Source organism: Giraffa tippelskirchi, chromosome 7 (genome assembly GCF_054371585.1).
Source record: "Giraffa tippelskirchi isolate mGirTip1 chromosome 7, T2T-mGirTip1v1.2.pri, whole genome shotgun sequence".
NCBI classification, from domain to species: domain Eukaryota; kingdom Metazoa; phylum Chordata; class Mammalia; order Artiodactyla; family Giraffidae; genus Giraffa; species Giraffa tippelskirchi.
Window position 1 is genome coordinate 122,784,566 of NC_137281.1, and position 26,686 is coordinate 122,811,251.

Consider the following 26,686-nt stretch of genomic DNA (forward strand, 5'->3'; position numbering starts at 1 on the left):
AATTTGGCCTTATTACTAAAGGCAATATTTGATGCTGTGTGACTTAGGAAGTCTCTCCACTGTGGTTCATTGAAATACAAAATATTCCCAGCCCTACTCTTTTGCTGTGGCTTTCACTGCGTCGCCCCCGTCTTGAGGTAATTTTCTCACATATACCACAGGTCTCCACAGCCCTTTTTCTGTGTAGCTACCTTCCTCACAGTGTTTTGCTCCCTAGATTCTAGCCATTTTGGTTTTCTCATACTGAATTCTGCAACTCAGTGAGATTGCAGAGAGTGGACTCCCTGGGTTTCCTCTTTCTATGCTGCACACTGGAAACTCTCCAGGAAGAAAGCTGCAGCCATTAAAGGGCTTACCTTGTTTGCTTTACTTTTCTCAAGCATCACTACACTATGCTGCTTGTTGTCCAGTGATTGAACACCACCATTTCATTTATTTTATTTAGTTTTCTAGCTTTTTTAAAGACAGAAGGAGAAAACTGGTCCTTTTAATCCATTATGGCAAGGAACAGAAATACTCATTCCAATTTTAAAATTTATTGACCAACTATGGTGGGGATTAAATTAGCATGTCATTTATTTGTGTTATTTTTTTTCTTTCCAGTTGCTCAGATATCCACCCAGACTTGTGTTTTAATAAAAGAGAGACAGAAATTGTTGATTAGGATAACTAGTGTTTTACTATTCATTTCCTCTTTATTTTCACATTGTTTCTCTTGGAGTCTTGAAGGACATGTATTTATAGCATACAATTTATCAAAAGTAAAAATGCATGCTCTACTGAAGTTCATATGGTTGAACTCCTTGCAGTGAGGCAGCAGGACTATGCTTAAGAATGGTCTTCCTGTGAATGAACTTATTTCTATATAGCGATGTATCAAAGGCAATAACCTGTGTATGACAAAGCTTAAAATTGTTTTTGAAATACTAGTATATAGTTGAATGGGTTGCAAAGCATGGTTACCACTGCAGTTAGTTGCTTTTAAGGAATAGCCGTGCTTGATTTGTTACTGGATTTAACCTTAAATACGATCATTTCTCCGTTAGCATTGTGCAGCAAGAAGGCCCAGATGAAGCACTTTCTAAAGAGGAGGTCATCTTGAAGCTGAAAGCAGAGGTGCAGCATTTGCTGGATAGCAACTCTGTGAAGCGTCGTCTGGTGTCTCAGTTACAAAGTGATCTCAAAAACGCTCATAAGAAAATTGAAGATCTCCAAGTAGAGAAGGATGAAAAAAGCATTGAGGTAGATGTAAAGCCGTTTTTCAAGACTTAATAAAGAAAACTCGTACGGTTTTCACATTTAAATTAAACCTTTGTCTTTCAGGCATTCATTTGACTTTTTTTATAAGTAAAGTTAATTAACTAATTTCTGGCTGTACTGGATCTACTTTGCTATGCACGGGCTTTCTCTGGTTGCAGGAAATAGGGAATGCTCTTTAGTTAACGGTGCCCAGGCTTCTCGTTGTGGTGATTTCTCGTTTCGAAGTGCAGGCTAAGTAGTTGTGGCTCCCAGGCTTAGTTGTCCCTCAGCATGTAGAATCCTCCCAGAGTAGGAATCGAACCCACGTCCCCTGCATTGGCAGGCAGATTCCCAACAACTGGACCAGCAGGGAAATCCATAAATGAAATTTAAAGAAGGAAATGCCACTTAAAGGAATATACTTTCTGGTTGCTCTTGGCACCTAGTAAATGAGATGCCAATTAGGTAAAATTCCATAGCCACAAATCCAGTGAAGCATTCTGTATAAACAGGTATCTGCATTTCCTCAAGATTGGCTTGCTCCAGTAGTGCTTTAACATGTAGTTAAACACTCCACAATGAAATGCCCTAGCAATTTGTCTGATATTTCCCTGACCCATGTTCTTAAAAGAATAGTCATTCTACAATGAAAAAAAAAATTAATTGTATGGTGGTGTTAGAGGTGGGAAAGGCACGTCAGATATGTCAGAGTCCTTGAAACTCACCTTTATATCTTTATAAAATAAGTTAGTGTGCTTACTTTATAGATCAGGTAAATGAAACTGGAGGAATTTGTGACCCTTCTGGGCTTAGAATGAATCTTTGGGCAAATTGAGACTAAAACATTGGACTAATGAATAGGTCAAGGTTATTTCTCCAAGATCATGCTAGCAGAGGTCTTTAGAGATGTCCTCTTTCAACAGCTGCCTTTTTCACCCTTCTCCATCTCTAAATCCCAGCTCACCTCTATTCCCACTGGAAAGAAAGATCTAGAAGCTAAGAGGAGAGGGAAGGTAATGTATGAGTGTAGGTAGGTGGGACTTGCCTGGTGGTCCAGTGTTTAAGACTCTGTGCTTCTGCAGAGGGCACAGGTTCAATCCCTGGACAGAGAACTTAAGATCCTCCATGGTGTGTGGTGCTGCCAAAAAAAAAAAAAAGATGTAGATACTGTATTCCTTTTCCTCATGGATGGAAATAATATTTTACTTCCTACTTTGGTACTGTTTTATCTCTTGATCCTTTAAGCTAGGAGTTATTCATTAAAACAGTCCTATTAAAGCAAAGTGTGCAAGATGTTCTCTGGCGCTTATTATTGTGGAATTTTAATCATGCCTAGTTCGCTTTCCAGAAATAATAGTGTGCTCTCACTGTGAAAGCCCTGCCCAATTTGGTTCTTTCTTCTGAGTAACTATATTTGATGAGCACATTGATTTCAATGTTAATAAGCAAATAAGAAATGGGAGACTACTTCCCCACAGCACATTTAACATCTTTAAACCAAGCTGTTTTAACTGTTTCCATATGTTTTTTATAAAGAATGGAAATGAAAATTTGTGTTAGGTTAGAGTTGATCAGTTTAATAAGCATTTTGGTGTGAGTATGCTAAGGGAAGGAGCCTGATTTGGGGTCTGAACCTTAGCTCTGGTATCTTGTTGCTTTCTCTGTTGCATATTGAAATCCCTAGTCGGTGTTTGCTGTACAGATACACTTTCACATGTATGGCAATGGCTGGTGGCCATTCCTTGTGTTGTTTGTAACCTTTCGGTTTGCCTTCACACTCTACAGTCTGTTTTATCAGTAGATTGGAGGGAGCCATCTTATCTTTGAATACCCTTTTTTGTTTTTGGCCAGGTAGCCTTCTGCCATAGTGATATCTCAGCAGTCTACATTTGGTTTTTCTTAAAGTGAGACTGAATTCAGTCCTTGATGCTTATGGCTATTCTGCTTCAACTTAACTATATAGGAATCTCTTGAGAGTATTGTCTTGATAATTCTGTGAGTGTTTGCTCAGTAAATATTTATTGAATTATTACATATGTTGACCCATTTCCTAGATGGGGAAGAGGGAGAGGATATATTAATTTAATGGACAAGTGGGTTTTTAAAATAAGCTCTCAAGTTCTCAGTCATCTCATTAACAGATGAATGCCTTCAAACTTGGCCTTTGCCTCCTGTTTCTCTCATCTTTTTCTAATGGAGCTCCCTATTTAGTCTGTAAAGTCAGAAAGCAGGGTTGGGGAGGTATGTGGAGGAAAAGAAAATCATTCAGTTTAGGTTTTTGTTTTTTTTTTAAGCTACTTTATGCAAGTCTAATGGGATTCAGCGATGAAAGAAACAATGGCCATTCTATGAAGGAACTTCAATTCTAGAATAGCGCTATCCAGTGGAAATATAATAATGCCATATATATAACTGAAAATCTCTAGTAGTCCCATTACAGTAAAATAGGTGAAATTGATTTTAATAATTTATTTAACCTAGTATATATAAGATATTATCTTCTCAATATGTGATCAATATAAAATAATTAATAAGGGTTTATTTTTTGTGTGTGCTCTGCCCTTGAAATCTAGCATGTATTTTCTCCTTATGTTTCTATTTGGACAAGTCACATTTCAAGCACTCAACAACCATAGGTGGTTACTGGCTACCATAGTCAATACTACGGATCTATAAGAAGATGGACATGTATAACTTTATGTAATAAGGATGATACTAATTACAAAGTGCTATGAGAAGGAATAACTAACTGATCTGGGGGTGGCGTGGGGTACTAAGGTAGCCCTAGTGAAGTCTATGAGGGAACTTTTGATCTCTGTCCTCAAGGATAAAACCAGGGGAGAAGGTGGAAAGCGACATTGCAGCTTTGAGCGGACGTACGTAAAAGGATGTAGCAAATAAGCTGGAAGTTTATATTATATAAACTTAGTCTTTCTGAAATCTTTAATGAAGCTAAATTCATTAAATGTCTCTCAATTTTTTTTTTTTTTGTTTTTAATTGTGGCTGCACTGGATCTTTGTGGTGTGCCGGCTTTCTCTGGCTGCCACGCACGGAACAGCAACTCTCTGGTTGCTCTTGTGGAGCATGAGCTCTGGAGTGCATGGGCTCAGTAGGTGCAGCAAGTGGGCTTCGTTGCCCTGCAGCATGTGAGATCTTAGTTCCCTGACCAGGGATTGCACCTGAGTCTCCTGCACTGAAAGGCAAACTGTGGACCACTAGGGCAGTCCCTCTACCGATTTTTTAGAAAGAATGATCATAGCTAGCATCAAATCTGGAACTTAATGAAATGATGTTGAACTTTTGTGCTTGCTAAGAGAAAGAACACAATAATTTAAACTTCCCTGGATGTCTTTTTAAAGAGAACTAGGCCATCAAATTCTCCCCTAAAGCCTTTATGTATTAAGAAGGGCAACAAAAATATTTTCTATATAATCTTTTTTTGATAGATTCTTTCATAGATGTTTTAAAGGTATTGATATATTTATTTCTTTATAATGCCTTTAGTATGTTTTATATCCATTTCTATCCATCTTACATAGAACAATTTAAAGTTACTACAGAGTTATTTTTGCTTTTATGTCATATGACTATTCATAGCAGTGCTGCTTTATGACATTTCCAGGATAATATGTGATCAAACTGAGGAGTCTGCCCATACATAGCACTATACAGTGATTAGGGGTGGGTCAAATACTATGCTGTTCATTCCAGCTGAACAGCTGGACCATTAAGGTATAATGTGGCAAAGGCCTTAGGAAAACCAGACTGGCTTACTAGCAGGCAGGGACCACATTGACACTGAATTTTTTGTAAGCTTAAGAAATAAAACACAGAGCCCTTTCTGTGTGTGATAGTTAATAGAGATCGTTACCTTACCACAAGCTGTGGTTAAAGCCATACTCTGATTCCAAGGTAGTTGATAGGCAATGTTCAGTAGCCAACTCAGAAGGTTTCCGGCTAGAATTTTTTGAGACATAGAAATTAGGAAGATAGTATAAGAGTTGGTATATTACATTTCTTGTGTTTTTGAAGATAATGCCTTCAGAATTCCAGCTTTAGAGAGAGATTTTGTTGCGACATTCGAATGGTCCTTCTCTTTTGAAAGACATTCTTAAGAGTTTTGTGCCAACAATTCCTGCAAGTACCAAGTCCCAGTGTGCCTGCAGTGTGAAAATATGTCAAAATTGAGTCCAGTAACTAGCTGTGAAGATTGTTTTTTCAGGGTAGCAGTATGATGTTACTTTCGTTCTAAGTAGTAGAAACTCACTAATAGGGAAGGAAGCACAAATGAATGTCATAAACCTTTAAAAGTAGAGGCCATGTTTAAAAAAATAAAAGCCATTCTAATAAGTCAACAAAATCCTTTAAAGTCTCATTGATACCCCCAAGTCTGGAAAGCTAACAGAGTAGATATTCTTCTCTCCTCTCTTTTCTGACTGGGCAGGAGCAGTGGCTTCTGGGACATGATGGCAGGTGAACCAGCAAAGCCAGGAACTAGAGCAGTCTCCCTCTGAAGGAAATGAAGAGTAAATGGGAAAAAGGAGCCAAAGCCTTGGGGTTCTGTCACCCCACGTAGAATGAGATACATTTACCTCTTTTTTCCCCCAGTTAGTAGAATGAACTTTGTTACAGATATATTTTAAACATTGAAGAAGAGACCTCAGAGTTCAGGTAAATAATAAAACCAACAGGTCAGTTAGAGTATACATTAAAAAAAAACAACTTTGACCCCTTTAATGAACAAATAACTTATTTTTAAAATGGATAAAATACTCAGGTAGTAAGAGGAAAATGCTAACCTATATATATCTGGGAAGATGAACAAGTGAACAATGAAGGCATGTAAAGGTTGCTCTCTGATGGCGACACAAGAAATGCAAATGAAAAAATTTTTGGAGACCCTTTCCCCCATTAGACACAATAATCATTCAGTCACTGGCCATTGGCGGCAAAGAGAGCTGGACAGACTCTTGTACTACCTGACAGTATACATGTGTACCAGCTTTCTGGAAACAATTTACCAAAGTCTGTCCTGAATTCCTATTGAATAAAATGTATGAGTTAATATTGATTAAATATGCTAAGCCTAATGGGTGAGAGTATGATGAAAAATAGAATGTTTGCATAGTCTCAGTGTCTCCGAATAATATACTTACTATTGATTGCAAAATAGTAACTTTATAGTGGAGGTGCCTGCAGACAGGGCCTTTGACCTTCATCAGTTAGTTGATCATCACCAGTGATGAGGCATATTGATGTCATATGTCTCCTCAGAAGTGTTCACATCACTTCTTTGGTATTCATGCCAAAAATGCATAACCTAAATTTAATAATGAAGTAACATCAGAAAAGCTCAAATTGAGGGACAGCCTACAAAATAAATGATTAGTACAAGTACTCTTCAAAAATGTCATGGATTTGAAAGACAAAGACTGAAAAAAACTGTCCTAGATTGGAGGAGACTAATAAGATGTGACAACTAACTGTAACATAGAGTTGTAGATTGCATCCTGAACCAGAAAAAGAACATTTAGAGGAAAATTGGAAAATTTTGTATAAAGTGTGTAGATTGGGTAATAGTATTGCATCCTAGTTAATTTAATGGTATTGATAATTGTACTCTGGTTATTTGTACTGTTTTTGTACTTTCTTTGTGAGTATGACATTGTTTCAAAACTAGTGCTTAAAAATTTTTAAAAACCTGAAAAACTTTTGATTTCTCTTTAACATTTAGACTGAAACAGATACCTCAGAAAAACCAACTAATCAGATATGGCCTGACTCTTCCGACATGATTGTCAAAGATGATATACTGCAGCTTAAAAATGAAATTCAAGTTTTACAGCAACAAAATCAGGTGATTAAAAAACTTTCCTCTATTTTATGAGAAATCTCATGACCTCATTCAAAAATAGAGAGGTACTATGACACAAAGGTATTAGTGGACAAGTACATTAGCAGGTAATTAGGATTCCAGTTATTTCCTTTTACTACTGATCAGTTATTTCCTTTTACTACTATTTTCATTTGAAGGTAAGTTAGTATAATTCCAGCTTCCTGTCTGCATAATTGCATGGCTATTGGAGGTATTCTTTCCTCCTTAGGCGGCTCTTGACCAAAAAGTAAAATGTTGCTTATTTATGTGGTTGGGAAGATTATTGTATTCTAAGACTTGTTAGAAAGCATCAGTTAGCCAATTCTTCACTGATTGAATGCTTTTATACAAGTTTTTAACATTTACTCCTATCAGAAAGCTACTTGACAAGCCTATACTCTTACAAGGCCTGAAGAGATTTTTATAGAATTATGAAAATGATATGATGTCAAATAATGTTATAACGAAAAAGATAAGGCACAGAGGATATCAGAAAATAAGATTTTTTTTAAAAATTAATTTATTTTAGTTGGGGGCTAATTACTTTACAATATGGTAGTGGTTTTTGCTATACACTGACATGAATCAGCCATGGGTTTACATGTGTTCCCCATCCTGAACCCCCCTCCCACCTCCCTCCCCATCCCATCCCTCTGGGTCATCCCATTGCCCCAGCCCTGAGCATTTGTCTCATGCATTGAACCTGAAATGGTGTTCTGTTTCACATATGATAATATACATGTTTCAATGCTGTTCTCTCAGAACGTCCCACCCTCACCTTCTCCCTCAGAGTCCATAAGACTGTTCTATGCGTCTGTGTCTCTTATTCTGTCTCGCATATAGGGTTATCATTACCATCTTTCAAATTCCATATATATACATTAGTATACTGTATTGGTGTTAGAAAATAAGATTAGACTAGGCAATAAAGATGTTTATTTCCTCTAAATACTTTATTCTTTTGTATCCAGGAACTTAAAGAAACTGAAGAAAAACTGAGAAATACAAATCAAGACTTATGCAATCAAATGAGACAAATGGTACAAGATTTTGACCGTGATAAACAAGAAGCTGTTGATAGGTGAGGTATAGACAGAGGCCTCCCTTCTCCCATCTCCTATTCTCTCTCCCTTACACACCCCCCTCCAAAAGATTCAAGTAAAATGATGGGGGTGAACCCTCCCCATTGAGATCATAAATTGGAGAAGATGAGTCCCTGGCTTCTCAAATTAGAATTTGGAACACACTTTCCATAGAAATAATGTTACATAGTGGGTTGAGTTCTATAGAACCATCCAAACTGTAGTTCATTGAAACAGTAGAGCTTAATGGCTTAACTATTTTTTTTTTATAAGAAAGAAATTTGTGGGAGGAAATAATGTCTTCTAAATACAAAGTCATAAACTTGGAAACAGATTTGTGGAACATAACTTATGTGTGAGTTGGGTGCTTTAGTATTTGCGTTTAATATAACTTTGAATTTTGGAACCACACCCTGTTATTTCAATCATTTTTTATAAACAAGTTCTAAACACAGACTGTTATACTCTGTGTGAAGGACTAGGACATTCACACATCTAGGTTTCTAATTTTTCTCTAGAAACATTTGCAGAAAGAAAATGTTGAAGATTCTCATAAGATCATCTATTGAAAGTTAACTATTACCGCTTTTGGTTGGGGAATCTGATCTTAATTCTGCTTTGCTTTCGAAGGGAAGGAGTGGGAAGAGAGGGAAACCAGTTCATCTTGCTGTTGCTGGTAATGCTGGGCACTGCCTTAGATTCCGCTGTCTGTTGTCTGTCTCTAGGTGTGAGAGGACTTACCAGCAGCACCATGAAGCCATGAAAGCCCAAATACGGGAAAGCCTATTAGCAAAGCACGCTTTGGAGAAACAGCAACTCTTTGAGGTTTACGAGGCGACTCGCTTACAACTTAGGTGAGAATGCAAGTCTCACTGCCCTTGAAGGTGTAGAGACAGCTTCTCTTATCCCATCATTTAGAGGAAAATTGTTTATTCTGCAGCCTTACATTTAGTTGCTGGTTTTGTGTATCCAAGGTCTGACTTAGATAAGGTGAATAAGGAGATGGCGGCTGTGCAGGAATGTTACCTGGAAGTGTGCCGAGAGAAAGATAACCTAGAAGCAACTCTCAGGAAGAGCATGGAAAAAGAGCAACAGGCACAGGAGAACAAGGTACAGAACAAGTTCATATTGTGCTCACTTCATTGCTCTTTGAAACCAGCACACTCATTCTCTTGTGGAACAGGGAAGGCTTCTGTAGAAGGCTCTTTACGTTTGACTGATTGACACGAATTCAGCTCACAAAGTACAGTAAACATTGAAATGATTATTAAAGCCCTAGTAGAAAATGGCAGATCCATAGTAGAAAGTGATTCTCCCTTGTACATTTCTAAGAGACCAAAGAGAGTTCTATAAAAATAAGCGAGGTGGACCAGAGTCCCTTTGAGTCTGAAGCCTAGGGATGCTCATTTTGTGTGTGTGTCTGCTGCTCAGGTGGCTACTCCCAGCCCTGTGAGCACTGCACGAAGTGTCCCCCTCAAAGACCTTTTCCTCTGACCCATTTCTCTCAGAACGTAAGCATCCATTTATTCTGGGGAAAAGGACAGGAATTTGAACTGGGGTATTGTGGTACAGGAGGTGATGATGTGGGGCTGTGGAGAGGAAGGTCAGTTTAAGTGTGACCTCTGTCCAGGGAGGTCTTGTCGTTCAGGGAAGCTGGAGGGGCTGCAGTGTCCTCTGTACTCTTGCCTGAATCTTCCAAGTTGCCCTTGGCAAGTGTCCAGGAGTCAAATCACTTAAAAGCAGTCACCCCTTCAGTCTTGTTCCCTGTCCTGTCCTGAGCCTGATCCAGACACCCATCTGCCTTTCCCTTTCCCTTGAGACCAGCCTGCAGACCACAATCTGAAAGCCACCTGCATCAAAATTAGAAAATATTTTTAAAGGCTTGAGGAAATGTTTTTAACAGAGATTTCTGAATAAGTTATAGTAAAGCTTGGCAATTGCTACCACCAGACTTGAAAAGAATGGTAAGGAGTAGGTGAGGAAGTGTAGTTCATTTAATATTTTGATTATTTTTGAACAGGTTAATATGGTAGAAAAACATGCCATGTATACATACCATCTAGTGGAAAAAGAACTAAGGGGAGATGTTTTAGTTTGTGCTGGTGAAATAAAAGCTAGAAAGTGTCTTAAATTACCTAGAAACTAAAGACTTAGCTCAGTAATGTTTAAAAAAATTAAAATAGGGAGAAGATCTGGTGTGATTGTTTTCTTTCTTTCTTCCTTTAAATAGATAAATTGGCAAGAACATAAGAGCATTTCTCTCAAAGAGGTCATTCTTTTTGGAAGTATATTTCCTAGTACTTTTAAAAGAATCAATTTGGCTGTAAAATTTCACCCCCCATAATCGATCATTTGCAGTTAATAGCTGGTATTAACTGGTATTTTGGCTCATGAATTCTTGTATGCTGGAGCAAGAAGGAAAGTTAAAACTATTTGGGCCTTCCAAAAAAAACCTACAGGTTAGACATTTTTTCTTTAAAAGTTTTAAATTGCCATACAATAAAATTGATTCTTTTTCATTTGATGTCCAGTTTTATAGATTTTTAACCCATGTGTGGATTGAAACAGAACAGTCTCATCATCCTAAAAGACTCCTCTGCACTATCCGCTTGTAATTATACTCATCCCTCACTTAAAGGGCCAGTGTACTTAAGAGCAGTAAAAGTTGAATTCCTTTCTTCTCTGGATATTCTTTAATTTTTTTTTTTTTAGATTTATATAAGTCCTTTACAAAGATTAGTAGCCTTCATAAGCAAGTCAGAATAGAACTCCTTTACATTTATGAGACTTGAATTTTTTCATATCCTCCAGAACTAGACAAAGATATGTATTTACACATCAGTGTACTTTCCTAGGAATTGTTTCACATTCACACAGTGGGAGAATCTTACTAACCTGAGCAAGCTAGGGAACTGTTAGGGTAGTCCTTCTCCACAGGACGTCAGTCATTTTCCCTGCAGTTGGTCTTCAGGCCAGGAGCTTTGCTTGGATACAAAATGTATATAACAGGCAATGCTGTGAGTCCCCAGTTGTATTTCCCTTTTTCATATGTCATCTTTCTGAAACACTCGTTGAATCAGGCTGCAGGTTAAGTACAAGTTCAATTCCAGCCTTTAAAGCTTCTATTAACAGATGTTAACCTGGCTTGTTCATGTACACAGGAACCATCAAACTGGGTAGTAATCAATAAAGGCTATGAATCTGTGAGCTTCCCTGGTGGCTCAGACAGTAAAGAATCTGCCTGCAATGTGGGAGACCTGGGTTTGATCCCTGGGTTCAGAAGATCCCCTGGAGAAGGAAATGGCAACTCACTCCAGTATTCTTGCCCGGAGAATGCCACAGACTGAGGAGCCTGGTGGGCTACAGTTCCTGGGGTCACAAAGAGTTGCACACGACTGAGTGACTAACACACAGATACACATGAATCTGTAGACAAGGAAAAGATGATTGATGCTGCCATGCATAATGCCATTCCTACACACAAGCTAAGGCTTGTTTATACAGTTGTAATCCATGTTAAATCAGTCCTTAGAAGTTAGATTTTTTTTGACTGTCAGAGGCATGCAAAACAAGTTTCAACATTTTAAAACTATGCAAGTATTCCTTCCCTTGAATGATAAAGCTTTTTGAATTAAATATTCCTGTAGTATGTTTACATGACAGATTCCTGTGACCAATAAATTTGCTTTCCTTCTATAACGTTGGAAGCAAGATTTTCCTCACTGTGGTGGATTGCAGAAATAGCCACACTTTCTTCCTATCCTTGAATGTGAGTCTCCTTGCAGTGTGGTTTTGTAGCTGTTCTCAGTTATAGATAGTCTGTTTCTCTTCCCTTGAATCTGACCTTGGCCAAATGACTTACTTTGGCTAATGGGATATTAGTAAAAATTATGTAAAAAGACACTTAAAAAGCATTTATGTGTTGGTCCTTGGACGCTTGATACTCTTAGGAACCCTTTATCCAAGCACCATGTGAAGGATATGGAATAACCTGCTCGATGACGAGACATGTGACCAAGTCACTGTGTCATCCTGGTGACCTTGAACAAACCACCAGGCATGTGAGTGTTGCCATCTTAGACCATTGTAACCCCAGTTGTCTGCAGAGATCAGCTGAGTAGGCTCAGGCCATCACCACCACCCAGCTAATGCACAGAATCGTGGGAAATAATAGACATTTGTTGTTGTCTCTGTATTGTCTGGTTTATTATGTAGTTAAGCTAATAAATTCACACATATAGACACACAGAAAATTAGTAGCAGTTTTCTTTTTTGCGTTAAAAGGAAATGCAGATACATATAGAAACAACTCCTAAAGGAAAGGCACACACAGATAAGACAACTTGGGGATTTCTTCTACAGTCAAAACAAAAATAATGGTGATATATGGTCTATGATGTGACAACAGACAATTTTCCCGACCATGTGGATGAGACTGTCCTATAGTCCTGGTACAACTGCAGTCCCCATGATGTGACTGAAGAAATGGGTCCCTCAGTCCCTAGGAGGTTTTCCAAAACCATACAACACTCAGCAAACATAGATAACATCTTCTTGGCATGTACCAGTGGTGGAAATGACTCAGATAGCGATTAAGACAGCAATAATCAAGGTCAGCTGTGAACCAGGAAAAAATCCAGACAACCATATAGTCATGAGTCAGAAATAATGCTGAAGAATCAGAACAAAAGGTCTGTTGCCAAGTAGCACTAGGTATGTGAGGTGTACTTCCTTGGTATTGTAGTCTGTGGTCTTCAATGTGTTTCTTCTCATAGCATCTTGGTGGGACTTCCAGAAGACCCCTTTTGAAAAAACTTTCAAACAAACGCTCATAAATAATTTTGATCCCTGAGTAGAGATTTATTAGAGTTTTCAGATCAATTGTGTTCCTAGAATAGAAAATATAGGAGTAGTTCAAATTATTAAATTTTAACTGACACTTGACTGTTCTTATTTGATAATGCTTTAGCTAGTTTTGGTAAAGTTTTGTCTTTGATAATGAAAAAAGTACTAATCTGAATTCGTCAAAGGATGCATAACTTTTAGAACAGAACAGTAAGAGACTTCCCTAGAGGTTCAGTGGTTAAAACTCCATGCTTCCACTGTAGGGAGCACAGTTTTAATCCCTGATTTGAGGAACTAAGATCCCACATGCCTTGTGCCCTGCCCCCCCCCCCCCAAAAAGAGTAGAGCAATAATTTTGGGCTTATCTCAGAATACAGATCTTTTCAGAAATGTAAATTTTCCTGAGCTGTGATACCTCACATGTCCTGTGATGGCTGGGCTGTAAACATAAATGTCAGTTTCACTTTTAAAAAAGGATATTTGGTCTTCTGGGAGTATTTATTTATTAGATGTATTTATTGTACTAGATGCCTTTTCTTTTAATGTATTCAACCGTAAATTTCTTATCCAAATATGGGAGATGTAGGCAAGTTTTTACAAGACAACTTATTCAACTGATTGAGGTAGCATATAGGAAGTTCACTTGTCTCTGTTGCTATTGTCTATTACATGCATATAACTATTATTTTATAAATTTGACTTGGAGAACATTAGTGTCATATGAGATACTTATTTGAATTTTGTTTAAAGAGACAGCTATTGGAGGAAAGAGAAGATTATGTAAGGAAACTACAGGTGGAACTTGAAGAAAAGTACCAAGATACCCTTGTGATGGAAAAGGACAAGTGGCTGAAAGAACACGAAAGTAATATTAAACAGCAGGTTGAAAATGAAGTGATATTAGCGAAAGAACACTGGGATAAGGAACAGAAAGAGGTGTGGGTTAAAATTTCTTTCTAGTCACTATGTTTAAAAAATGTATAGTACTAACTGTTGAGAGATAGCTGTTCCTGAACTGACATTTTTAATAGCCAAGTACATATCCAGTATTCTTGCCTGGAGAATCCCATGAACAGAGGAGCCTGGTGGGCTGTAGTACATGGGGTCGCAAAGAGTTGGACACGACTGAGCAACTAACACACACACACACCCACACACACACACACAATCATTCATTTTATGTCTTTGAATTGGGCTATTTTCAGTTTACACCAGTTTAATTTTTTAAAACTTTCCACCCCTTAATTCTTTAGCTTAATTCAGGAAATGTGTTTTGAGGGGTACTTTATTAATTTTTCAAGTGAAACAACAGTCAAATTTCATATTGTGAAATGATTGATAACTCGAGACCAATATAATTAACATAATTAACATACACTGTGGATTAGAAGATAGAAGTAATGATTGGGTAGACTTGGAAGTACAAAACTTCTATTAACCTCTGTAGCAAATGAGGTTAAGAAATGCTCATAGTTTCCAAGAAAATGAAGAACCAAATTATGATCTTAAAAACTTGGTTGGAAGTGAAATAAGTTCTCAAACTTATTTAAACTATGTTCTTTTGTCCTTGCTATTGCTATTAATTCGGGTTGGGGCTATGGCAAAATGGAATTGTAGACCATTGTCCTGTCTTTTGACTTTCCTACTCATCTCCTATCCCTTCCCTCAGATTTCATCAGTCAAGTGCTGGCACCTGAAATTCCTTCACTAGTCATTTTTTAATATAAAAATACATTCTGGAGTGTATCTAACCGTGTATCTATAAAAATATAGATGGCACAAAACAAATGCCCTATTTTTAAATTACTGCAAATTGTTTTTTAGTTGGATTTTTTTAACCAGTTATTTACTAGGTGGAGGAATGAGACAGCTATAATACTTTTGTGAGAATGTCAGGAAAGGATAAATCAAAAAAGGCCACTTAAGATAGCCCTTTTGAGAGAAGCAATACAGCCAGCAGCTGTGGTAGCCAGGGAAGCAATCTGAAAACCCTGGATACCCAGGAGGTGGGAAACAGAAAAAACGAAAAGCAAATTTTGCTGTTTCACAATTTTGCCCACTATTAATTATGTTTGGGTCCACCCTACTACACTGCTGAAAGTCATATCATTAAGACATTCTTCCAATAATGCCCTCCTCTCGAATGCACAGCTGACTCAGTGCAGTTTAATATAACAAACAAGATTCTAATGTGTTCAAGTAAGTCAAACTATTTTTTAAATTGTTCAATTTTAGGTTCATTAATTATACTTACCCCATGCCTACTTTGTGGAAACTCTGATATTGATGGAAACTCACGTATTCATAGCAGAGATTTTCTTCATTTTTTTTTTAATCATACCATCATTGTAGTGGCAATGTGAAAGTTTCCATCATGAGAGCGAGATAACCTGATCTTATACAACCTACTTAAATCTCCCATGTGATTTGTGTCCTGTAGATAAAGAGTAACTTTCAGGATTTCTGTGAGGATATGTTCTCATTGATTACATTTTGAAACCTCAGGTGATTACTGCAGCGATATCTAGATGCTTCTCAAACCATCTGTGGTTGCTTTTTTGGCTACCTATTAATTCTAGTTTTTGCTTATTTGAATATTTTTCTCTTCATACGATTTTTCTTCTGAAAACAGATCAAACAAGAACTGACTCAACAGCTTGAAAAGGAGTGGCAGTCTAAACTGGATCAAACTAGAAAGGCAATGAAAAAGAAGACCTCAGATTGTTGCAGCCAAACAGACCAAGAAACCACCATTGATGTTATTTCCAAGAAAGAGATGGCAATCATGATAGAAGAAAAGACGCAAAAGATCCAGCAAAATTTAGAGCAGGAGAAGGAAACAGCCATCAAGGGGAACTTGAAGAAACTTGAGTTTGAACTGGAACTCAAATATTGTGAAAATATTGCCAAACAGGTAATAGGCAGGTTTAAGATATTTAACAGTATTTGTGTTGAGACTTGAATCTGGAAGCTTGCCCTTTAAATGCGACTTTGTCTATAAATCCTGTGACCAAAAAGTGGTGTCATCACCTCCCCTTGGAAGCACTAAAAAAGGTAGCTCATTTTAAACTGGGGTGTGTTACTTGGTTCCAAGAAAGGTTAGACAGAGAAAGGCATAGCTCTGTGTTAATAGAATAAAGTTGAGTTATTATTTTGTCAATATTATCTATTACAGTGATGCTTAAATTTTTTTTTCTCAGGATGTCTTTACAATTTTAAAAACTGAAGACTTGAAACAGCTTTTCCTATGTTGGTTGTATATTTTTTTTTACTGTATTGGAAAAAAAATGCAAGAAGACTTAAAAAAATAAGAATCCTTATGCACATTTGCCTTTGGCTGTCAGGGGATTGACACATTATATAGCATGTAGCCTCTGGAGAACTGTACTATTTACACATGAAAGAATGGGAGTAAGAAAGACAAAGGAGGTCCAAATATTTTGAAAATAATTTTGACCTCACAAACCACCTGACAAGGTTTCTAGCCCTCAGAGATCCTCATACCTTAATATAATACTACTTATTATATATCTTAAAATTTTAGATCTGTTACTTAATGTAAAGTCTTAAGATAATACCTGAAGTAAAGTTTTAAAAAAATACATACTCGGCTTTTGATAAATACTTGAAGTTCTGCCTATCTATTAAATTGTTATACATGATTTTACAAGGGATCCTGAAAGTATGGAAGCATAGGCAGGTATATGTAATTGTATTAAGGACATTTTCAATCAGTTAAAAAAAAATTTTCTCAGCTGTTGAAGTTTTGAACAGAGTTAATGAAGTGTTTTATTGGCAAAGAGACATATTTAAGGGTGCTGGTTTGGTATTTATATAATTACAGATCTTGTGAAGAAAAACAAAAAGCAGGATCTTGTAGAAAGGAAATGTTTGCAGTAACTTCAGGAATATAAATTTCTGTAGGAGCTTTATCTTTTCCCCATGTTTTTAACTCCCTAGAATTTACCTATAAATTTATTTAGCATCTTAGTGACAAATTTAGCCTCTTACATCAACTCTGCTTTTGTGTGTATGTATGGTCATATGTATATCTGGATATTTTGAACAAGGAAATAAGGAAAGATTATTTAATAAATGCTCCGTGGTAACCTGTAATGGATTTACAATCAGATCATCCTCATAATTCAAGCCGTATATTTTTGCTTGACTTGAAGTATCCCGCTTACTTTATAGTCACAGATTCATCCCTGACAGCAAGAAAAATTGCCGAGTATAAGGCTCTAAACTGTATTGGTGCATTTGCCTGTGTGCACATGTTGATACATCAGGCACAAGGACTGAGAAGGTGGTGGGTATACTGATTGGACAGAAGCCAACACCAAGCAAGCTTCCTGCATGTCTTCTTTTTCACCCTGAGATAAATAGGAGTTTGTTGGAAGTGGCAATTTGTATAATTTTCTATTAATGGTGGTGGTGGTGGTTTAGTCGCTAAGTTGTGTCTGACTCTTTGCAACTGTATGGACTGTAGCCCACCAGGCTTCTCTGTCCATGGGGTTTCCCAAGCAAGAATACTGGAGTGGGTTGCCATTTCCTTCTCAAGGGATCTTCCCTACTCAGTGATCGAACCCAGATATCCAGCATTGCAGGTGGATTCTTTTTCAGGTGGATTCTTTACCAACTGAGCCACCAGGGAAGCTCTTTCTATTAATTGTAGTGGCCATTAAACATGTATAGTTTTCTGCTTACTGGTTTGGCATTTGCATGGGCCAGTATGAAACATTTAGAACAGAAGGATTAAATTCACTGCTGGGGATAAGGGTTGGGGGGTACTTGAAATCAGTTTAACTACTCCAGTGCAAAACAGCGTAAAATGCACAGGAAATCATAGTGGCTTCCTACAAATGGGATTTTCTGAAATTGTATACCTTACTTTACCTCCCTGTCTCTCACAATTGCTCTCCTGAAGGTAGAAACTGCTGTGCAGAATGCTCGTCATCGGTGGCTGGAAGAACTGCCAGAGCTTGCAGAATATAAAGCACTTGTAAGAGCAGAACAGAAGAAGTGGGAGGAGCTACAAGAGCAGTCAGTGGCCAAACGGGTAAGAGCTCTCCTGGGAAGAAGCTTCTGGAGGACCTCACCTCGGTCTCAGGAACTCGACCTGCTCACAGTATTGTGGGAGGATTACATGCGATAGTGCCTGTTAAGCATTAGCTCATGACCCAAGTAGTGGGATCTGTTCTCATCAGTATCATGTAGTTGAGGGGAAGAGAATGTGTTTCAGAGTCAATGAAACTCTCACAATCTGGAACCTTACCCATGGAACAAAATCTTTTTCTACTTTGCCGTATTTTTAGGAGAATCAGAGAGCAGTTAGCTATATGATATCCTTTCACATGTATAACTGTTGTTTTGTCTGCTGTATCAGTAGTCTTAAACTTGCCTTGGTAAATAATCAGCACTTCTTTCCAGGGATGTCATGTAGCTTGACTAGAAGCATCAGGTATTACAACCATTTGTATTCTCCCAACTTACTTTATTAGTATAAACCAATTCTAGTCAGAATACCAATAAACTGAACTTAGTTTTGAAATTTGACACAATAATTTGAAAATTTATTTGGAAAACTGAAAGGACTAAGAAATTTAAAATATTCTGGAAAAGAAGTAGTAGTCCAGCCCTAACACTTAATAGAATATGTTGGAAAGCAATAACTCGGACAGTGTTGAGTCACAAAAATACAATTCTTTTTCATTCAGTACTATACAGACTTTGAAGATAGGTCCAACAACGAATAAGAACTTAATTGTTTCAAAACATGGAATGAGGAATTACTCTATATTAAGTAGTCTTATGATAGCCAGATAGCACTTTGGAAAAAGTGTTTTCCCACCCCAAACATCACAATAAACTCTAAGTTAATTCAGAAATTAAGCATTTTAAAATGAAAGTATAGGAAAATTAAGAGAAATTGAATATTTCAGATTTGCATCATAATTTGGTAGTGAAGCAACAGGCACACTAGCAAAGACAGACAAATAGGATAAAATATGTACACCACTTAAAACATTTTTGTTTATGTAATAAAATTAAAAGGGGATAATAAAAATAAGGGAAGTAAGTGAATCAAATAGAACCATTATATGTGATAAGAAAAACAGTACAAATTTATGAGAAACAATCTATGGATAAGTACCCCAAATATATGAACATACAGTCTTCATGAGAACTCCACAAATAGCAAACTTAAGGTGCTATTTTATGCTGTATGTTTATATCCTCTCTTAATTGTAATACGCAAAATATAATAGATTGCACTTTCAAGCATATATTACTCTCCTATTGTCACAACAATTTTGGAAAATAATGTGTATAATAGACATTGTAAATGAGTCATGTTGTATTCATAGTCTTATATTCCACAAATTAAGGAATAATTCAGCATAAGTGAAAAAAATATCTGTTTTAATATTTTTCTCAAGTTATGTGGTGGTACATGGATGTTCATTATAATATTCTCTGTATTTTTTTAGTTGTTGTTCAGTTGCTAAGTTATGTCCGACTCTTGACAACCCCATGGACTGCAACACTCCAGGCTTCCCTGTCATTCACAATCTCCCAGAGTTGACTCAGACTCATGTCCATTGTGTTGATGATGCCATCCAACCATCTCATCCTCTGTCACCCCCTTCTCCTCCTGCGGTCAATCGTTCCCAGCAACAGGGTCTTTTCCAATGAGTTGGTATTTCCAAAGGAAATTTAAGAGATAGAGAGAAAGAGGAAACTATGATGATGTACATATGTCTCTTAGAGTTGAGAAGTTAAGAATAATAAGTTGATCTTTCTGTAAGAACACAGAGTCCTGAATGAATATATGTGAATGTAGAAATACAGAAGCAAGAGGACCGTGTGTTGCTTCTCAAACTTTCAACAGGCATGAGAATCACTTGGAGGGGTTGTTAGAACAGATTCCTGGGCTTTGCTCCTAGAGATGCTGATTTGATGGGTCTGGAGTGAGTTAACATGTAAATCCTTCCTCCAAGCCAATGAGATAGGCAAGAGCGTTTTTCAGCACTGGCCGAAAAGTTCTTGTAAGATTAGAGGGATCCATCAAAATCTGTGGAAACTTCAAGCCAGTTTCCAGAATCCAAAAGTAGTCAAATTGGTTCAGTGGTTCCTCAACCTTGCTGCACGTTGGAAAAACTTGAGAATCTTTAAAAAATGCTGCTTCCTGGCTGCCACCCCTAGGCTTTATGTTTTAATTGATACAGGGTGTGGCCTGGGCATCCGTCAGGATTTTTAACAGCTCCTCAGGTGATTCTAATGTGCAGCAATGTTAGGAAGCACTAAATCAAGTAATGCTGCCAAATTGTCCTGTAAAACTTTATGTGAGAGGTTGTATAGTTTTGGTGAGGTTGGGCAGGTCCCCCAATTTCGCTGGGACCTGACCCCTCCACCCTAGCTACCTGTTGATCATTTCCAGGCATTCACTGTGACATGCCCTGTTTTCCTTCTTGGGGAAGGAAACGTGTCACATCGCTACTGAATTATTTTACTGGTGGTAAAAGAATTTTGCTATGAATTCCTTTGTAAAGCTCATCTTAGCTAGTTCCTTTAGTAAACTTAAAGTATGATTCAAAATGTTTGACTTATATCCAACTATTTAGGAGCACATTTTATTGAGTAAAGATATATAACGTGTCTAGGAATCTATAGTATTGAAGACATTGCTATAGTTATGTAATAGCTGAGAATTAAGGAAGCCGACCCCCCATCTCCATAGCCACAGTGTATATATGGTATTGATTCATAGTGGTCACCACCATCTAGGCCAGACCAATCCTTCTTTTGCATTTGTATCCTTGTGGCTTCTCTGATTTAGTCCAGGGAATATTAGAAGTGAAAGGAACTTGAGGTTATCATCTAATCTGCTTGTTATATAGAAGACAGTGTAAAACAGATGAAGAAATTTTCTAAGCCTGTGCAGCCAAGAGTAACAATAAATACATAATATTTTCTGAGTCTTATTGTTTGCTATGCTCTGGACTAAGTGCTTTAAATGGATTACTTATTTTTGTCATTTAATCTTAAAAAAATCTCAAATAATTTTTTGCTTATTTAAATAAATTAAATAAATAATTTAAATTAAAAAAAATCAATTATCAGATGGGCATTGTAATTGTCTCCAGATTATAGATGAGGAAATTGAGGATCCCTCAATTTCCTTAACTTCTTTAAGTTGAGGAATGGAAAGTTGTTAATTTCAGCAGTTTAACTCCAGAGCCTGTATTACATGAGGCTGCCTCTGTAGTCCAAGTCAGGATTTGAGCTCAGGATTTTTGATCCCCTGTTAATTTTTGCTTGTGTTCTATTGATGCCTATGATCTACTCGTTCTGTTATTCTGTTACAAAGAAAAATTAGATTAATGAAAAAATGACTTTTCTGTTTGATATTTTATGAACTGATTTAAGCAGTAGAATTGCATTAAAATACATTATGTTTGTCAGCAAGTTATTGTTCAGGTAAGTGTTACATTCCTAAAAATAGTAAGATTTCCTTATGAGGCTGCTTTTTGCTTCACATAAAAGATGATTTATTTTTGGGTGGCTTAGATTTGAGATAGCATCTGTATTAAAATACAATTTTTTTTCTAAAATTAGTTTCATATAATTATGTAATTGTATATTTTTTGGTCACTTTAAATTTCTAGTTATCCATATAGAAATGGATGTTTTATTTTTTAATTTTGTTTAATTTTTATTTTTAAATTTTATTTATTTTTGTATTACATAAGACAAAATATTAGATGATTTAAAATGAGGGCAAAGATCCTCACATTGAGTGTAATTATATTTTAGGACCAGCTAATGTCTTATCTAAATTTACTTTTTCTCTTTAATTTTGATTTTAAATCTGTTTGACAAGTTCAAAAATTAACCCAAACAGTAACTTTAATTTTTTTTATTGATGAAAAGAATCATAAAAAGTTTTCATGATATATTGTTTTACCCTTTAGATATTGTTTGCTGTTTCTGAAGCTAAAGAGAAATGGAAAAGCGAGGTTGCAAATATGAAGAAAAATGTCACACCTGGAAAGGAAATGGAAGAGAAGATTCATTCTCTGCAGAGAGAGCTTGAGTTAAAGAATGAGGAACTCCCCGTGGTTGTCAGGGCTGAGCTGGCAAAGGCCCGGAGTGAATGGAACAAAGAAAAGCAAGAAGAAATCCACAGAATTCAAGAACAAAATGAGCAAGATTACCGGCAATTTTTAGATGACCATCGAAATAAAATTAATGAGGTGCTTGCTGCAGCTAAGGAAGACTTTATGAAGCAAAAAACTGAACTGCTTCTTCAGAAGGAGACAGAATTTCAGACATGTCTAGACCAGAGCCACAGAGAATGGACTATGCAGGAAGCCAGGCGAATCCAACTGGAAATCCATCAGCATGAGGAAGACATCCTAACTGTCTTGGAGTTTCTCTTAAAGGACGCCCAGAAGGAGCAAGCCAGTGGTTCAGAGAGTAAGCCCCTTTTGGAACTCTTGGCGACTTGTTCTTCGAAATGGATGTCTGTGCAATATTTTGAAAAACTAAAAGCCTGCATACAGAAAGCATTTCAAGATATAGTCTCCTTGCTTACAGAAACTGTCAACTCAGACTGGGGGAAGGTATGTTCCTGATAAGTGAAAAGAGCTGTGATTCAGCGTCATGTATGATTATTGAAGTTGCATTTGGTATTTTTTCCTTTCTTCATTCTCCAGTTTCATAGATGTGAGACTTGTGTTTTTACTAGTGGTTTAAAAAATCTTCAACAAATTCAAAGGATTGCAATATTTTCTTTTTTGCCCCCAAAATTTTGCTTCTTCATAGTGCCACAAATATGAGCAGAGCTTTTATCTTCTAGATATCTTTTTTTCCTAAAAAAACGAAACCCATGCTGTTCTTTGTAAGGACCTCAGATTTCAGAAATGGAATAACTTTCATTCCTATTTTTGGGGGGCATGACAACTTTAAGAAACATGCATCATATTAAACTAGAACTTCTAAAGATTTTGAAAGCCTGTTGCTTACCCTTGAATTTGTATCTCGTGCAGGCAAAAAAACACTGAGTCCAAAGAATATTGTTATAGAAATAAACAAGTAGAGGTATGGTTTAATCACGGAAAACTCTGAGGCAGAGTTGTGTTGGTGTACTTTGTATGTGTATGTAGAATGGATTAGTTGTATTCTTTTCATTGTATAAGTATTCTCTGACACCAGCTTTCAGTTTGTGTGCAAGATCTGATAAAACCAAAGTCTTGGTGCCTTATCATTAAAGACATTAGGTATACATAAAAATTCCAGAATGGTATTCTAGCCACTGTGAGCAGCCAATGTTAACATTTGGTTTTTGAGGTAGAAAAAAATGCCAATATTATAAGTTTTGTCTGATAGAAGAGTTGAAACATGAGTTAAGATTCATTAAAATATCATGATTAAAGATTTTCAAGGCCAGGATTGAGCATTTGGTATTAATACCTTCTGAAAACAATTATAGGCTACAAAAAAGAAAATCTGAGTTCTAATCCCATACTTAGTGATGTCTAGTTTATTACTTGGGTAGTCATAAATTATAGTTACTCATCTGAAAAATAAAATACAAATCCCTGGTCTAATTCCTTGGAATTTGGTAGGATACAAATGACACAGCTTGGTCTTTCTGCATCTTGCATTTGAAACAATACAGAATTGTAGAGCCAAAGGAACCTGAAAGATCAGTCTACCCCATCCCAATTCAACCCAGTTAATATTTTTATTCTTGATTTCACAAAGATGTTACTGCCTAATAGTTACTTTTAGTGTAAAATTCACTGGGCAAGACCAGTTCCCATCAATACTGCTTAAAATACTTTATTGAGAATTTTTGGATAAAGTATATAATTAAGAAGAATTACTTATGGCAACTTAAAGGGTAAGAAGTGATGGGAAGATCATGTTATATGCTTTCAAGTTTGCTTTCCTGAAGCAAACTTTTGTCTGCTGTAAAAGTCAAGAAACTCACAACACCATTCTCCTAATGTTAACATATAATCCACCCTGGGGTCTTTTTATAGGGCTTATAGTTGTGCAGGCTTCCCAGTTGGCACAGCAGTAAATAATCTGCCTGCCAATGCAGAAGACATAAGAGACATGGGTTCGATCCCTGGATCAGGGAGATCCCTTGGAGAAGGAAATGACAACCCATTCCAGTGTTTTTTCCTGGAAAATTCCATGGACAGAGGAGTCTGGCATGCTACAGTCCGTGGGGTCACAGAGAGTCAGACATGACTGAGCGACTGAGCACACATAGTTGTGCAAGCGCCTCTGTATGTAATTAGCCCCCAACTAAAATAAATTTATTAAAAAAAAAAAAAAAAGATCCTCTGTATGACTTGATGTGTCTTACACGTATATGGAGACAAATTCACATAATTTGGCTCAGAACTTAGACTTTTGCAGCTTATGTTGAGTGGGATCAGATTCCATTCTCGAGAAAAGGGTGACTCTGAAATGTCTTATTTGGCTTTTGTTACAGAAATTTGTCACAGAAGAGTAGTACTCAGCCTTCTGCCGTCTTAGAGCTAACTCTGCTCAGGACGTTGAGATAAAGCAATGATTAAAAAGCAGTGATTATAAATTTGCGATATAAGTGCCATAAATGTGAAGAACTGTGATTTATAATTAATTACATTTGTGGTTTTTTGAACTTCTCATGGAACTTAAGACTGGAAAAAAGTGATCAGTACATATAAAACAAGTCCTCATTAAAATTACTTAAATGTCAAGATTTAATTAAAAATTTTTTTTTCAGCTTTATTGAGCTATAATTGACAAGTAAAATTGTAAGATGTTTAAAGTATGTATCATGGTGATTTGATATACATATACGTTGTGAAAGAGTCTTCCCAGGTAGCACAGTGGTAAAGCATCTGCCTGCCAATGTAAGAGATGCAAGAGATTTGGGTTCAATCCCTGGGTGGATTCCACCATTTAGTTAATTAACACATCCATCACCTCACCTATTTTCTGTACTTTTTTGTTGATGAGAACAATTAAGTTTAGATTATCAAGATTTTAAATGGTGAAGTTGCAATGAATTAAAAATACAGTTTCCAATAAAATGAATGCCTTATCAAACATGTTATTTATATTTATATACTAAGTATATTAATTCAGCAGTTCATAATGACTAAAAGAAAAGAGAAATAGCTATTGAAACACAATTTTTAAACAAATTTAAGGATATGTGTGGTCTTACCACCAATGTCAAGTTAAAACTAAGACAAAAAGATTGCTACTTTTTTTGCCATCCTGGCTTTTCTCCAATTCTGAGCAGAAACTGGAAACATTAGCTGCCTTTGGAATCATTTTTTATTACTCCTTTGGCCTCAACCTCATAGTGTCTTGATTGCCTGGAGTTTGCAGTCTTTGTACCTATTGACCTCTGCTTCTGTTGGGCTGCATGGGTAGCTTTCCTGACAGTGATTCAAAATCAAGGCTTCCAGAGTTAAGCATATATAAAGTATTTTAAGTAATTAAACAAGACAGCTTTCTCAAGATCATCTGATCTGTTTGGGATTCACTAATTGTCCAAAATCAGAAAATATATTGCCTTAAAAAAATGTCCCACCATTATTGAGTTAGTAGCTGTGTTGCCAGAACAGAAACTAGAATGCAGAAAGTGTTCAATAAGTACTAATGAGGAAATAGTCTTGTACAAGATTTTCACTTAGGTGAGTCTCATTTTCTCTCCTTAACATTAGAATTGAACTGTCTTTCCTTGTCAACAAATGACAACATAAAGTATTTAGATACATAGCATACTATGTAAGTTTCAAAAATTTTTATTGTTGTTACTTTCAGTTCATGGAAGGCATAAGCTTAGTATCATAAATTTCTACTGAATTTTCCCCCTGTTTCAGTGAAAATGTTTTGGATTTTCAAGAACAGTTCTGATTGCTCATGTCAGTCCTGTGGGTTGATCACATAAACTGTTAAAATATCTTAAAAGTGCAAACGATATCTCCATCTGTCCCATAGCTAGTCTACCAGTCCTCTGTTGGATAATGGTCTCATTTGGAACATACAATCATAGGAGTCTAGCTGATAGTAATGACACTATTCACGTAAAACCCTAAGAAAAATGTTGATAGTTTAGGCCAGATTTTTTTAAGGCTGTGTTTTCTTTTTACATTTTTAATATTAGCATTTTAATTAGAATTTTAATAGGCATTAACTATGAAAATAATCTGTTTCAGAGAAACATGACCAAGATCTCTAAGGATCCTGCCACGGGCAGAGGAGACTCTGGAGTCCAGGCGATGCTTCCTGCGCCTATGTCTGGACATCATGCTCTGCCTTTGGTGGCCGTACAAGAAGCAGAAGCCGGTAATGGGATTCCGTTCCTACTGGTCTTTGCAATATCCATAATTCCAGTTCCCGAGGGTTGCTTTGAGGATAAAAGGAAATCAAAGATGTACACGGTTTTCGTGAGTGAACAAATGGGTGATATGACTGATACTTTATGTGTATCCTCTCCCTAGGTTCATTTTATATTAGAAGACAGGGTTGCTGTAGGCCCTCATATTTCCTCTCTTTTCATGGTCTTTCCATTCATAAGTGACTCTTATTATAAATGTAATAATGAAAATTTTAGTAGAGCGGTCA

General features: G+C 36.7%; 1 protein-coding gene across 50 annotated transcripts in view; it reads left to right on the plus strand.

The window, feature by feature from the left end:
* The window catches only part of CEP152 (centrosomal protein 152), a 96,232-nt gene that overhangs the window by 49,141 nt on the left and 20,405 nt on the right, over positions 1 to 26,686 (plus strand). For 39 of the 50 annotated variants that reach the window (XM_081508467.1, XM_081508483.1, XM_081508504.1 and 36 more), the window contains 10 exons: positions 1,047 to 1,242; positions 6,975 to 7,097; positions 8,087 to 8,196; positions 8,923 to 9,051; positions 9,172 to 9,307; positions 13,793 to 13,978; positions 15,675 to 15,956; positions 17,970 to 18,101; positions 22,018 to 22,668; positions 26,278 to 26,407. In XM_081508467.1, coding sequence (XP_081364593.1) covers positions 1,047 to 1,242; positions 6,975 to 7,097; positions 8,087 to 8,196; positions 8,923 to 9,051; positions 9,172 to 9,307; positions 13,793 to 13,978; positions 15,675 to 15,956; positions 17,970 to 18,101; positions 22,018 to 22,668; positions 26,278 to 26,407 — 2,075 coding nt within the window. Of the gene's footprint in view, positions 1 to 1,046; positions 1,249 to 6,974; positions 7,098 to 8,086; positions 8,197 to 8,922; positions 9,052 to 9,171; positions 9,308 to 13,792; positions 13,979 to 15,674; positions 15,957 to 17,969; positions 18,102 to 22,017; positions 22,669 to 26,277; positions 26,408 to 26,686 lie in introns of all 50 variants that reach the window. The other 11 variants (XM_081508496.1, XM_081508497.1, XM_081508500.1 and 8 more) reach the window with 3 other exon arrangements.